The 13,549-nt window shown below is 41.3% G+C and overlaps 1 protein-coding gene across 5 annotated transcripts in view; it reads right to left on the minus strand.

The window, feature by feature from the left end:
- stxbp5a (syntaxin binding protein 5a (tomosyn)) overlaps nt 1-13,549 on the minus strand; it is a 193,094-nt gene that overhangs the window by 108,390 nt on the left and 71,155 nt on the right. For all 5 annotated transcript variants that reach the window (XM_078556629.1, XM_078556631.1, XM_078556630.1 and 2 more), the window contains exon 7: nt 4,154-4,237. In XM_078556629.1, the coding sequence (XP_078412755.1) occupies nt 4,154-4,237 (84 nt within the window). The remainder of the gene's footprint in view (nt 1-4,153; nt 4,238-13,549) is intronic.

Below are 13,549 nucleotides of genomic sequence, written 5' to 3' on the forward strand. Positions count from 1 at the left end.
GGTTATGGGAATAAACCAGGTAGAATACTCTTTCAGAGAGCCACTGCAGACTCAATGGGCCGAATGGCCTCTTTCTGCACTGTCAAGATTCTGTGATAAAGGCAAGTTACTGTGTAGAGGCATGTAATCAGGGATTGAGGTGGGGTGGGGTTAAAATGGGTTAGAATAGAGAGTCTTACTCCCAAAAATATTCACAGGAACATAAACAGTAAGAACCTTGGGAAGTCCCCAGTTTGTTAGTGGCAATACTTTGAAAGGCATGAACTCAAATAAAATGTAGGAATAATATTTATAAACTGACCAGTTCCTTTCAATTATATAATCTTCCTTATTAAAACAATGGGTATATCTAAATGAAAATGATTGGGTTTAATGTTCAATTGCAGACAATGAATACCATAATTGAGCAAGCAGAGGTTAGAAAAGTACATCTGGTCTTGTGACATATTAGTGTACACCAGCAGTGTTCAAGTGAAAGTGATCACAAATATGACCAAAAGCACTGCAGCTGGCCTCAAAATTGGTTGCTGTAGCATTACTGGGTCAGAAACCTGTAGCACCTGTTGAGATTTAATATTTTACGATGACAGGGGCATTACAACACACCATGCATTTTTGTCGTAGACAATGCTCTGAAGTTACTGCTTCGATGCCATTCTCGATGAATGTAATTCTATCTAGACCCTCCAGACAAGGGGGAGGTGTTTGAGAGGAACAGGGGGCATGAAAAGGGGAATTGTGGGAAGCCAGTGTGGTAGATGAGGGAGAGGGTAGAGAGGGCTTTCTGCAGTAGTGCCCCTGCTCCAAAAAAGCAGAAGTATTTAGAACACAGACCTGGGTGGGTATTAGGTGCAGGGTGAACCAAATCCTAGTGGAACCAAAGGCGGTGAGGTGGAGGAGAAGGAATAGGATTAAACACCCCTCGAGTAGTCATGCTGGGAAACATGAAATGAAGAATAAACCACTGAACTTAATGTCAATAAAAATCCTGAAAGATTAATATGCTGATAAGTTGGTGTACAAAATGCTGATTAAAATATAAAGTCTCTATGGCTAGGAGATGTAAAGCATCTATGGGTCCTGCTCTTGTCCAGATAAACTGCCCATTCTAGGAGCATCCTGGATTGCAAGTTAGCCACGGTTTCCTTACTTGACTGAAAATAGTCTTAAATCCCTCTCCGCTGACTCCTCCATCATTACCTCCAACAGCTGAGAAGACCTCATGGACTTCTTTGACTCCAAGATGCTCTGCCACTACCCTCCCTTCCCATAGCTCACCAGGTCAAACTTCCTCCAAATTCCTCCTGCCTAGTCTGGAATTATCACAGTTCTCTCGCTTCTCTCCTATCCCCCCTCATTCCCTCTCCGAGCTTACCTTTCCATGATACCCACCTCCTGTTTCCTTGACCCTATTCCTCGAAACTGTTGACCGCCAACATTCCATTCCTGGGCCCCAAGTTAATTAATATTAATGGCTCTCTCCCTTAGGTACTGTCATTCTCTCCTTCAAACCTGCTATCATCAACCCTCTCCTCAAAAAGAAATCAACCCCTAACCCCACCGTCCTTGCAAACTACCACCCCATCTTCAACCTTCCTTTCTTCTCTGAAGTCCCTGAAATGTGGCGTCACTTCCCAAATCTGTGCCTGTCTTTCTGGAGCTCCATGTTTGAATCCCTCCAGTCACAGTACCAATGCAGCTCTCATCAAAGACACAAACAACATCCTATGTGACTGCGACAAAGTTAAGCTATCTCACCTTATTCTTCTCGGCCTGTCTGCAGCCTTTGTCATGAATGACCACACAAGCCTCCTCCAAAGATTCTGCACTGTTGTCCAGATGAGTGGGGCTGCACTACCCTGGTTCCATTATGTCTCTAATTGTAGCCAGAGAATAAACTGCAATGATCTTTCTTCTCCTTTCTGTACAGTTACCTCTAGTGCCCCCCAGAAGGATCTATCCTTGCCCCACTCCCATTTCCCATTTACATGATGCCCCTCAGTGACATCTTCTGAAAATAGCATCAGTTTTCACCTGTACACCAAAGACTTCCAGCTCCACCTCACCACCACCTCTCTATCAGACTACCTGTCTAATATCCAATATTGGGTGAGCAGCAATTTCCTCCAATTAAATATTAAGACAACCAAAAGTCATTGTCTGGTTCCTACCACAAACTCTGCTGCTTATCCACCAAGTGAATCCCTCCTCCTTGCAACTGTCGGAGGCTAAGTTAGACTGTTTGCAACTGAGATAGATAGATTTTTGATCTCTCAGAATCAAGGGCTATGGAGGGTGGGCAAGAAAGTGGAGTTGAAGCAGATGATGGTATTGACTGTCAGAGCAGGCTCAAGGAGCCCTATGGTCTCCTCCTGCTATTTCTTTTGTTCTCCATGTCATGTATGATTCCAAGACCAGCTTTTGACTATGTATCTGTGCCATCATTAAGACCATCTACTTCCACCTCTATAACATCTTCGCCTTGCCTCAGTTGATTTGTTGAAACCTTCATCCATGCTTTTGTTACCTCTGAACTTGACTATTCCAATGCACTCCTGGCTCACATCTCACATTCTACCTTTTGTGACACCATTCAAAATTCAGCTGCCCGTGTCCTAACTTTCACCAATTCCTGCTCACCCAATAATTTTGTGCTCGTTGACCTACACTGGCTCTGTTTTGCTCCTTGTTTTCAAATCGCTGTGTCTTCACCCCTCCCTAGATCTATAATCACCTGCAGCCCCACAGCCCTCCTAGGTACCTGTGCTCCCAATTCTGGTGACTTCAGCATTCTCAATTTTAACTGCTCTGTTATTGGTGGCTATGCCTTCATCTGCCAAGGCACTAAGCTCCATAATTTTGTTTCCGAACCATTCAGCCTGTCTTTTCTCCTTTAAACCACTCCTTAAAACTTTGACCAAGCTTTTTGGTCATCTGCCCTAATATTTCTTGCAGTTAGTGTAAAACCTTGCTTCGTAAAGATCCTATGAAGAAGCTTGGGATGTTTTATATGTTAAAGCTGCTGTATAAATACAAGTTCTTCCTGTTAAGTTCTGAAAAGGAAATGTGGATGGCCACTAAATGGAAGGCTGAGAAATTCTGGAGAGAAATACTACTTGGAGGGGAAATAAAAATAAAAATAAAATTTAACTAACTGTCACCTTGACATGTAATAATTCACATGGTAGCAATTCAGAACCAAGGAAAGGAAAATCATCTGTGTAACCTAGTGACCAGAGCTTGGAATCACAGACAGACTCAAACAAACTGTTTTTTGACAGGAGAATTGTGTATATATCTCATGATGAGGAAACGTGACAAAGGATTAGGTGCTGCAAATAGAAAATCCTATTACAGCACCATCTACATGTGTCACAGGCAATAACATAAGACAGATTTTAGGACAATTAATATCGCAAAGGCCATAAGGGAAATTTACAGGTGACAGGGCATACTGATTTCATTATATAGGTGTAAGCAGTGAACATGCAAACCCACCTCCCATTTTTGTTCCTCTAAAAATGCAGAGACAAGCATCTGCATGACTATCAGGACTTTTATAACCATCCAGGCCTGGGCCAAATCCACTTCAATAAACAAACACTTTCAACAATGTAGGTTTGACTTCATGGAAATAGGTTATAAAAAGTTGAACAGAACTGGGATGATCTACCCTGATATCTATTTGCCCAATTTCTTTTAAGAACACATACAGTCAACTTTGTCAGTCTCTCTTCAGCCTTCCCTCAAATCTTAGACAATATTCAAATAAAGTCAAGTTAGGGTCTGATGGAAGGCTCTAAAACACTAACTGCTATAGGCAAGGACTTCCACATTCAACAGATTTGAGGTTTGGAGTTGAGGTTCAAAATTTCTGCTGTTAGTATAATTCTTGCACTTTAAAGTCCAAGAATTAGCAGCACGAGAAAATATCTCCTCACTTGTCCGAGAGGAACACACTTGTGACTGCTGCCACGATCACTGAAAAGAGTCCAAAAGGTGTTTTTAAATATGTAGAGACAAGTATAGTTTACAGAGGAAATATAAATCATTTCCAAGTATTGAACAAGGTTGCAAGGAAAATTACAAATGCTACTTGCCAATAATTCAATTCACGTCAATGTACTTGCATTCTGTCAAAGCATGTGTTTACCTCATCGTAGCTGTATCTGTACTCCCCCTTCTTTGATTTAAGGTCCCACAATACCAGCGTTCCAGATTCGAAACCAATCAAAAGCTGCAGAGATAAAAAAAGACAAGATGGGCAAACCATATAACTAAAGGCCATCTCCAGTTCCTCATTGAGCAAGGTCATCACCACACAGATTAGCATCAATCCCTGAACCCAGTCACATGAGTGTTATGTTTGTCCCTAGTGCCCCAGGCTAGGGGAGGTTGAAGAATGACCTCTTGGGTGAAGCACCGTGACTGCCAGCACCTACAGAATGAAGCACCAGTTGGCATCTTCTAAAGGGACGAAAAGATGAATATAACATTGAAAGCAGCTCTGTCACTCTGCCATCACACCCTCCCTATCCATTCCCTACCCTCCACCCATGAAGGTTTGTTTCTTGCTTTTTGCTTCATCATATATCGTTAATACCAAAGGAAGTGAATGGGTAAAGCATCCCAGTTTGCAAACAAAATCTTAACTCCCATTTCATTTCAACTAAAACCAAATGAGTTAAACAAATACAGACACTAATGTTGTGGTGCTATACTTGCAAAAACTGCCCTGCTCATGCCCTAAAGGGAAATTTGGGATTAGATGCACAGACAATCTGTAAATGAGGGAAGTTGAAATTACATCCCATGAAGGATACAAAACAAAACAAAACTGTCAGGCTTGAATGGATAAGCATATGTAGGATGTGGTTAATAGCAGAGCTGGATACCAGTGAAAATAATTTCAGTGATTAGACAAGAAATGTTTATATGGTCAATAATTGATGACAGATCTAGCTGGTGTAAACTTCATATGCCCAAGTGGAACTGTGAATCAAAATTAATCAGCATACAATTGTTTTTAGTGCATCATTAAAGGCTTGACTAAGGAGGTGCCTGGGTCTAGCTATTAATCTGAAGATTAATTCAGCTCAAAATTTAGCAGTGGAAACTTTGGGGGCTGTGTCACAATCTAATTAAATGATACAACATGGACAGGAACAGCAATGAGGGGAGAGGCAACAATTAATAACTTGGTGGAAAAAAGGGCAATTTTTAATTTGGGGACAATTAACTAGTAATTCTGTCATAGGATGCCTCAGTTAAAGAAGAATGAGCCATTACGCTCAATGTGCAGGATTATTATACCATAGAAAACAAATTCAAACGACACAAAGGAGGTCAAAAATAGATCATTTACTTTTAAGTAACTGTATGGAGCCCACAAGGAAGCAGAAGTGAGATTAATGAGATTGCAGTAAAGAGATCTCCAGAAACAGCTCAAGGGAAAGATGTTAAGGTATAAATGTGAATAGCTAAATGAGCAAAACATAGTAATAAAGCAGATTCCAGTAGAACAGCAAATAGTACGAGTTATAGCTGTTCTTCTTCTGTGAAAGATCAAAGCCCTAAAACATTAACTTCGTTTCTCCTTCCACAGATGCTGCCAGACCCACTGAGTATTTCCAGCATTATCTGTTTTTACCTCGCCTTGTCACAACAGGTTCACTCACTCATGAACATTTATCTTCCTTCTCATGACAATTAATCTTTAAACACTAATAGCACCCAAAAAAACTTCAAAGCCCAAGTCATCAAACAACACTCCCTTTTAAAGTAAAAATCTCATTCCAACAAAAGGTTGCTCGGCAAGTCCCCTAATCAGAGAAATTGGAATTCTAAGAAAAACGGACAAGTGAGGGAATATTTAAGAAAATATGAGTACTTTCTCCCCCCCAATATTGAGAATGATAGATTTTTGTTCAGTAAGGGTGTCAAGGGTTACGATGGGCATATTGAGTTGAGGTACAGATCAGCCATAATCTGACTGAATATTAGAGCAGGTTTGAGGAATTGAATGATCAACTCCTGTACCCATGTCCTTGTGAGCATTTGAGACCTAACAGAAATACGACATCCAATTGTAATTGATGTAATTCAAACATCACAGAGGGCTGTAAGGTTAGTGTGGCGGAGCTAATGGTCAAGTTAAAAAGAATGAATGAGAGTTAGGTCCTAGGCATCCTTGAGTGTTGAGGAAAATTTTTAGGGTGTTAGCTTTCATTATGAAAAAGATGCTGAGTTAATGCAGATTGGATACAGGCTCACACCACTTTGTGCCGGAAAGTGCCCTGATCTTGAATGGACAAAATCTCCTTTCCCTCTAACAGCTATCATGGGTCCCAAGTGAAATTAGTTACAGCTATGGATTCCCAGCATAAAGCTGCCCAGTGCAAGTGAGTATTCATGAGCCTGGACCATGTAGAAAATAGCAACCATTATTATTACATATGCCATTAGTCACTGGAACTCGTTACTATGCCCTTATCGGCAAGAGCACACAAATGGTTTGAAAAATCAGGAACCAGGTGGAAAGAAAGGAAAAATGGTGGCTCAACGAAATACCATCTGGGTGTTCCAGCACCAGGTCGGATATTCTTGGGGGGGGGAGACACGACAACTCCCTTCAAGACGTTTCATGGTACGATTTAACATTTAATGGAGCCTCAGATGCAACCCTGCTTTCATATGAGCCAGAATCTGCTCCATCCCAGAGCACCAGCTCAGTTTTGCTCCAGAAAAAAGATATGCATTTATTTTGTGCCTTTCATAACCTCTTAAGTCCCAAAACATTTTACAGCCAATTACACACTTTTGAAGTATAGTCACTGTTGTAGTGTAAGAAACAAGGGATCCAACATGCACACAGCAAGTTCCCACAGACAGCAATATGATAAATGATCACTTTTTTGTGAAGGAGAGTCATACGTACTCGAAACGTTAACTCTCTTTCTCTCTCCACAGATTCTGTGAAAATTGCTGAGTTTTTCCAGCATTTTCTGGTTTTATTTCAGATTTCCAGCATCTGCAATGCTTTGCTTTTACTTTTTTGATGTTAGTGGATACATAAAATATTGGTTAGGATACTAGGGAGAACTCCTTTTCTTTTCTTCAAACAATACATCCACCGGAGAGAGCAGCCAGGGCCTCAGCTTTAACATCTCATCCGAAGACCGGCGGGGTTGGCCGGTGAAAGTGCACAATGACAGGAAGTCATTAGAAGGAAAAAACACAAGGTAAGTATTTTTTTCATCTTGCGCATCATGTCCTTCACACAACTAATTTAGGTGGCACCTCAGGATTGGAAGGGCTTTGCATGACCTAAGCACTCCAACTATTAAGGTTGACTTCCTTAAAAAAGCACCTATCACTCCCACTGCCAACTAAATTCAAACAGCCATGTTTGCTTCAGGAATGTGGATTACTTCATGTAGCCACTTTATAATACAACTGGCAGTAACTCAAAAATACTTTCAATAAACCACCTGTCAAGCTGTTTGGTGATAAACATACCACAATGAGGGAAACAAATATTCATGAAACTGATAGAGGAATTCAGTAGGGTCAACATAGTATATTAACTCCCTACATCATTCTCTGATGGAACTTTCTTAACTCCAATTTATGATGGGGAGGATCAAAGGAAGAAACCCATTTCATGATCTACATGCAAGTTGATACAACTTTAGGCAGGAAGCCAGGCTGCATGTTAAATATATGATTAGTACATCGAATTAGAAAGCTAATTGATGACTAAGTGCCAAAAGTGAATAACGGCACTCTACAAGAACAGATAAAGATTACAGGTGTGAGTTTTTTTTTTAAAGAAAGCGTGTTATTGGAGCATGAATAGTTTCACCACTGGCAACATTTGTGGCAAAGTCCATTGCAATTTTTAAGAGAAATTGAACACTGGATGTTAAACATGATAATGTTTGATGGGGAGGTCATGGGGCTGTGGGATTAGTATTGGGACTGTTTCAGCAAAGAGCCATCACAAACATGGACTAAATGGACTCCCTGAAATCTGTAAACAGCTATAGCTGGATGTGGGGTGAGCTCCATTTTATTATGTCAGGGAATGGGGTTGGCCTCCATTATACTGTGAGGGTGGGTGATTTAATCAACTCATGCAACATGACTACAAGATACCCAGCATGGCTGGACTTGAGTGAATTTAAGGCACCAATTTTAGTAGACCATCAACTGCCATACATTCTTAGTATATCAGTGGTGATTTGATTTTATAGCAAGGTATATATATCCTGTTAGTCAGAAGTCAACAACTTAGCTCCTTTGGCTTCAACAGTTGATTTGTATGGACAGGCTGCCACAGATTTTGCTGATTTCAGCTCAGCCAGCATTAGATGAGCTAGGGCTGGCCTCAATGTACTTGGGTTAGTGAGAGGGCAGAAAAGGAAATGTGTCAACTCGCCTTGCTGTTAGTCACAAAAATCTCAAAATTGACCTTGGGGAAATATTTATTAGCTTGGATTAAGCTGGGTGTGTTTATGATTTACACAGTTTTAAAATTTCACTGCATAAAAAATTAAGTGCTTTCCTTAGCCATTACAGCTACATATTATATATAATGTAAACATAAATGAAAAGCACAGCTGTTCAGTAGTCCTTCATAGGTAGTCTTTCTCTCCATTTGAATTATTTTCTGAAATGAAAAGACTTAATTGTTTTAGCTCAAACTTAAAAGCACAATGTTCTTAAGTTCATCCTCTAGCTTGTAATCAAATCATTTGGAAATTATACACAAAGGAAATGCTCTTTATAGAAGTTTGTCATGAAACAAAAGGATTGTTTTGGAATTCAATTATGAAAATGAAAATATGAGCACCAGTTTAAGTGGTTTGAATCATCTCGCTTTTCTCTGATAGGCAGCCTCTTGAGTTCAAAAACAAAAAACCTCAACATTTGATTTTATAGCAAGGTATATATATCCTATTAGTCAGAAGTCAGCAATTTAGCTCCTTTGGCTTCAACAGTTGATTTGTATGGACAGGGTGCCACAGATTTTGCTGATTTCAGCTCAGCCAGCATTAGATGAGTTGGGCTGGCCTCAATGCACTTAGGTTAGTGTGAGGGCAGAAAAGGAAATGTGTCAACTTGCCTTGCTGTTAGTCACAAAAATCTCAAAATTGACCTTGGGGAAATATTTATTAGCTTGGATTAAGCTGGGTGTGTTTATGATTTACACAGTTTTAAAATTTCACTGCATAAAAAATTAAGTGCTTTCCTTAGCCATTACAGCTACATATTATAACTCTACCCAAACGGACATTTGAAATCCATCTATCAGCTTTCTGAAAGAAACAAATGGATACATAGGCCTTCATATTAACCAGAGGACAAATAGGTTAGAGGAGCCCGGTAGGGGCAAGGTCGGAACATTGAGTGCCTGTTGATTTTAACAGCAGAGCCGTATTTAAGTTTCATCGAGTCCTGCCCAAAACCTGGCCCGATTGACTGTCTGTACAATCAAACCAAGAGTAGAAATTTAGTAGCAGGACACTTATAGGAACGGTCCCTATCGGTCATTGGAAGACGGATGGGGAGGGAGTACCAGGGACTCCTTGAGGGGCCAGGGGGAAAATAGTCATGCTCTGCTTGGCTGAAAAGGAATACAAAAGCAAATTTTTAATATTTACCGAGCCGGTCATCACCTCCTCCCATCTTAAATGTGTTGCCGGGCAGCCAAAAGTGCAGGACTCTGAAGCTCAGCTAATTCTGTCACATCAGCTATGATATCATCATACCTCAACATTTGAATGCTAACTAGGTTCCTGCAGCTAACCTGGTCAATGGCATTATTTGGGGTAGTAAAAATTCAGATGGCCAGGAAGGCAGAGAGTTGAAGCCAGGAGGTAAAATTTTGAATTTTAACTCCACTCCTACGCCATTTCCGCTGGGCGGAGAGCGATAAAATCATGGCCACAGAGTCTGAGGCTGAAGATAACTGTGCATTCAGTTATGTTGGCAAAATCCTGTTACACTTTGGGAAACTTCACACACCGCATATGCTCTGGCCTCAATACTCAAAGTCTTGTGTGCACACTAATGATGTCCAGTCACTCTCGCCTATTATGCAATTTATTCCAACCATGTCAAATTTATTCTATCCCACCTAAGGAGTTCATTCTGACATCTGACACTCAGCCCTGACTTCCAACTTATCGAGTGGGAAGTGACTTAAAATGCATTGAAGAATTGAACAGTTCCATATTAGGTGTGAATCCAGGAAGGTTGACAGCACAATTCTTGATAATTTACATTTTCTGCCTCCTGCAATCAACTCTTTCTACAAATGTAAAGCAATCTTAAAATGCTGAACATCTCTGTAGGAACATACAGATTCCACATGGTTTCCAACTTGTTAATTGAACTGCCCAGGTTTCAACTTAACCTCAGCATGAACTCTAAACATTTCTAGAATAGAGCGCAATTACAATTTTAGCCTTGAAAAGACCATCATCATGTGTACTCTGACTCACTGTAAGCACGATTTCAGAAAGTTTACCAATTAGATTAAAAAGTTTGAACAAACACACATTATTGACTCATAGAAGTTTACAGCACAGAAGGTGGCCATTCTGCCCATCTTGTCTGCACCAGTCAACAAAGATCTGACAACACTAATCCCAGCTTCCAGCACTTGGACCCATAGCCCTGGAGGCTACGGCAACACAAGTGAATATCTAAATACTTCTTAAATGTTGAGAGAGTTTCTGACTCAAACACCCTTTCAGGCAGTGAGTTCCAGACTCCCACCACCGTCTGGGTGAAAATATTTCTCCTCAACTCCCCTCTTTGCCTTCTACTTCTTACTGTAAATCTATGCCCCCTGGTTATTGACCCCTCTACTAATGGAAAAATTGCCTTCCTATCTACTCTATTTATGCCCCTCATAATCTTATACACCTCTATCAGGTCCCATCCAAACCTTCGCTGCTCCAAGGAAAACAACCACAGCCTATCCAATCTTATCTCATTGCTCAGACCCTCCAGCCCAGGCAGCATCCTGGTAAATCTCCTCTGTACCCTCTCCAGTACAATCACATCCTTCTTATAATGTGGTGACCAGAAATGCATGCGCTACTCCAGTTGTGGCCTAACCAGTGTTTTATACAGTTCCAGCATAACCTCCCTGCTTTTGTATTTTATGCCTCAGCTAATAAAGGCAAGTATCCCATATGCCTTCTTAACCACCTTATTGACCTGCCCTGCTACCTTCAGGGATTTGTGGATATGCACACCAAGAACCCTCTGATCTTCAGTAATTTCCAGGGTCCTACCATTCATAGTGCCTTGCCTTGTTAGCCCCCCCAAACCCACCCCTCCCTCCAAAGTTCATTACCTCACACTTTTCCAGGTTGAATTCCATTTGACACTGCTCTGCTCACCTGACCAGTCCACTGATATCCTCCTGCAGTTTACGGCTATCCTCCTCACTATTTACCACCCTACCAATTTTTGTGTCATCCACAAACTTATTGATTATGCCCCTACATTTAAGTTCAAATCATTTACGTACACCACAAACAGCAACGGCCCCAGCACTGAGCCCTGTGGAAACACATTGGAAATAGACTTCCTGTCACAGAAACATCCCTCTACCATCACCCTCTGCTTCCTGCCTCTCAGCCAATTTTGGACCCAACATGTCACTTTGCCTTGGATCCCATGGGCTGTTACTTTCTTGACCAGTCTGCCATGAGGGACCTTATCAAAAGTCTTGCTAAAGTCCATGTATACCACATCAAATGCATTACCTTCATCAAAACTCCTGGCTATCTCTTCAAAAAAAATACAATCAAATTTGTCAAACATATACCTTCCCTTAAATTCATGCTGACTATTCCTGATTAATCCATGTCTCTGCAAGTGCAGATATATTCTGTCCCTCAGAATTCTTTCTAGTAACTTCCCCATCACTGACGTTAGACTGACTTGCCTGTAATTTCCTGGTCTATCCCTTCCTCCCTTTTTTAATAATGGGACAACGTTAGCAGTCCTCCAATCCTCTGGCACCTCACCTGTGGCCCGACAGGATTTGAAAATTACTGTCAGGACCCCTGATATCTCTTCCTTTGCCTCCCTCAATAGCCCGGGGTACATCTTATCCAGGCCTCCGGATTTATCGACTTTTAAGGCCGCTAAACCCACTAGTACCCCCTCTATGTTAATTTCCTCTAATATTTTTCAATCGTCCACCCTGATGTCCGTACCTGCGTTGTCCTTTTCCATTGTGAAGACGGCATAAAGTATTCATTGAGGGACCCACGTCTTCCGGGTCCACACACAGGTTACCTCTATGGTCTCTAATTGGCCCTACTCTTTCCCTAGTTATTCTCTTGCTCCTTATATATTTAAAAAACCCCTTTGGGTTTTCCTTTATTCTACCCACCAAGCTTTTCATGCACTTTCTTAGCTTTCCTAATTTCCTTTTCAAGATCCCCCTGCACTTTTTAATACTCCTCTAACGGCTCAGCCGTATTGAGCCTTCGGTATAAGCTTCTCTTTTTTTCTTAATCCTAACCTTTACGTCCCTTGACATCCAGGGTTCTCTGGACTTGGTCCCCCCTTCGTCTTTAAAGGAACATATTTGCCCTGTACTCTCGCTATTTCCTCCTTGAATGCCTCCCACTTCTCTGACACAGTTCTATCTGCAAGTAGCTGTTCCCAGTCCACTTGGGCCAAATCGTTTCTCATCTTAGTAAAATTAGCCTTTCCCAGTTTAGAACTTTTATTCCCAGCCCAACCTTATTCCTTTTCCATAACTATCCTAAATCTGTGTAATGGTCACTATCTCCAAAATGCTCCCCTACTGATATGCCTTCCACACGCCTGGGTCTGGGGTCATTTCTGAATATTAGGTCCAGAGCTGCCCCCTCCCTTGTTGGGCTTTCTACGTACTGGCTAAAAAAGTTATCCTGGATGCAACTTAAGAATTTTGCTCCCTCCCTATCTTGCACACTAAAACTATCCTAGTTAATATCTGGGTAGTCAAAATCCCCTACTATTACCACCTTATTATTCTTACACTTCTCTGAAATTTGATTACATATTTGATCCTCTATTTCTAACTGACTGTTTGGGGGCCTATAGTACACACCCAACAGAGTGTTTGCCGCTTTTGCGCTTTCTATTTCTACCCATATGGCCTCATTTGATGATTCTTCCAAGATATCAACCCTCCTCACTGCTATAATTGATTCCTTGATCGATATTGCGACCCCCCCTCATCTTCTATCCCCCTCTCTCTCGTCTGAACACCTTCTAACCAGGAATGTTGAGCTGCCAATCTTGCCCTTTTAGCCAAGTCTCGGTCATAGCTATGATATCATACTCTATCTGTGCCCTCAGCTCATCTGTCTTATTCCTCAGGCTCCTTGCATTAAGATATATTCCATTTAGCCTTGCTAAACTCACTTCTTTCTTATCCCACCTCTCCCAGAAATAGTCCCAATGCCCCAGGAATGTGAAACCCTCCCTTCTGCACCATCTCTCCAGCCAAGCATTGATCTGCTCTATC

This window comes from Cetorhinus maximus, chromosome 14 (assembly GCF_964194155.1).
Source record: "Cetorhinus maximus chromosome 14, sCetMax3.hap1.1, whole genome shotgun sequence".
NCBI lineage: Eukaryota > Metazoa > Chordata > Chondrichthyes > Lamniformes > Cetorhinidae > Cetorhinus > Cetorhinus maximus.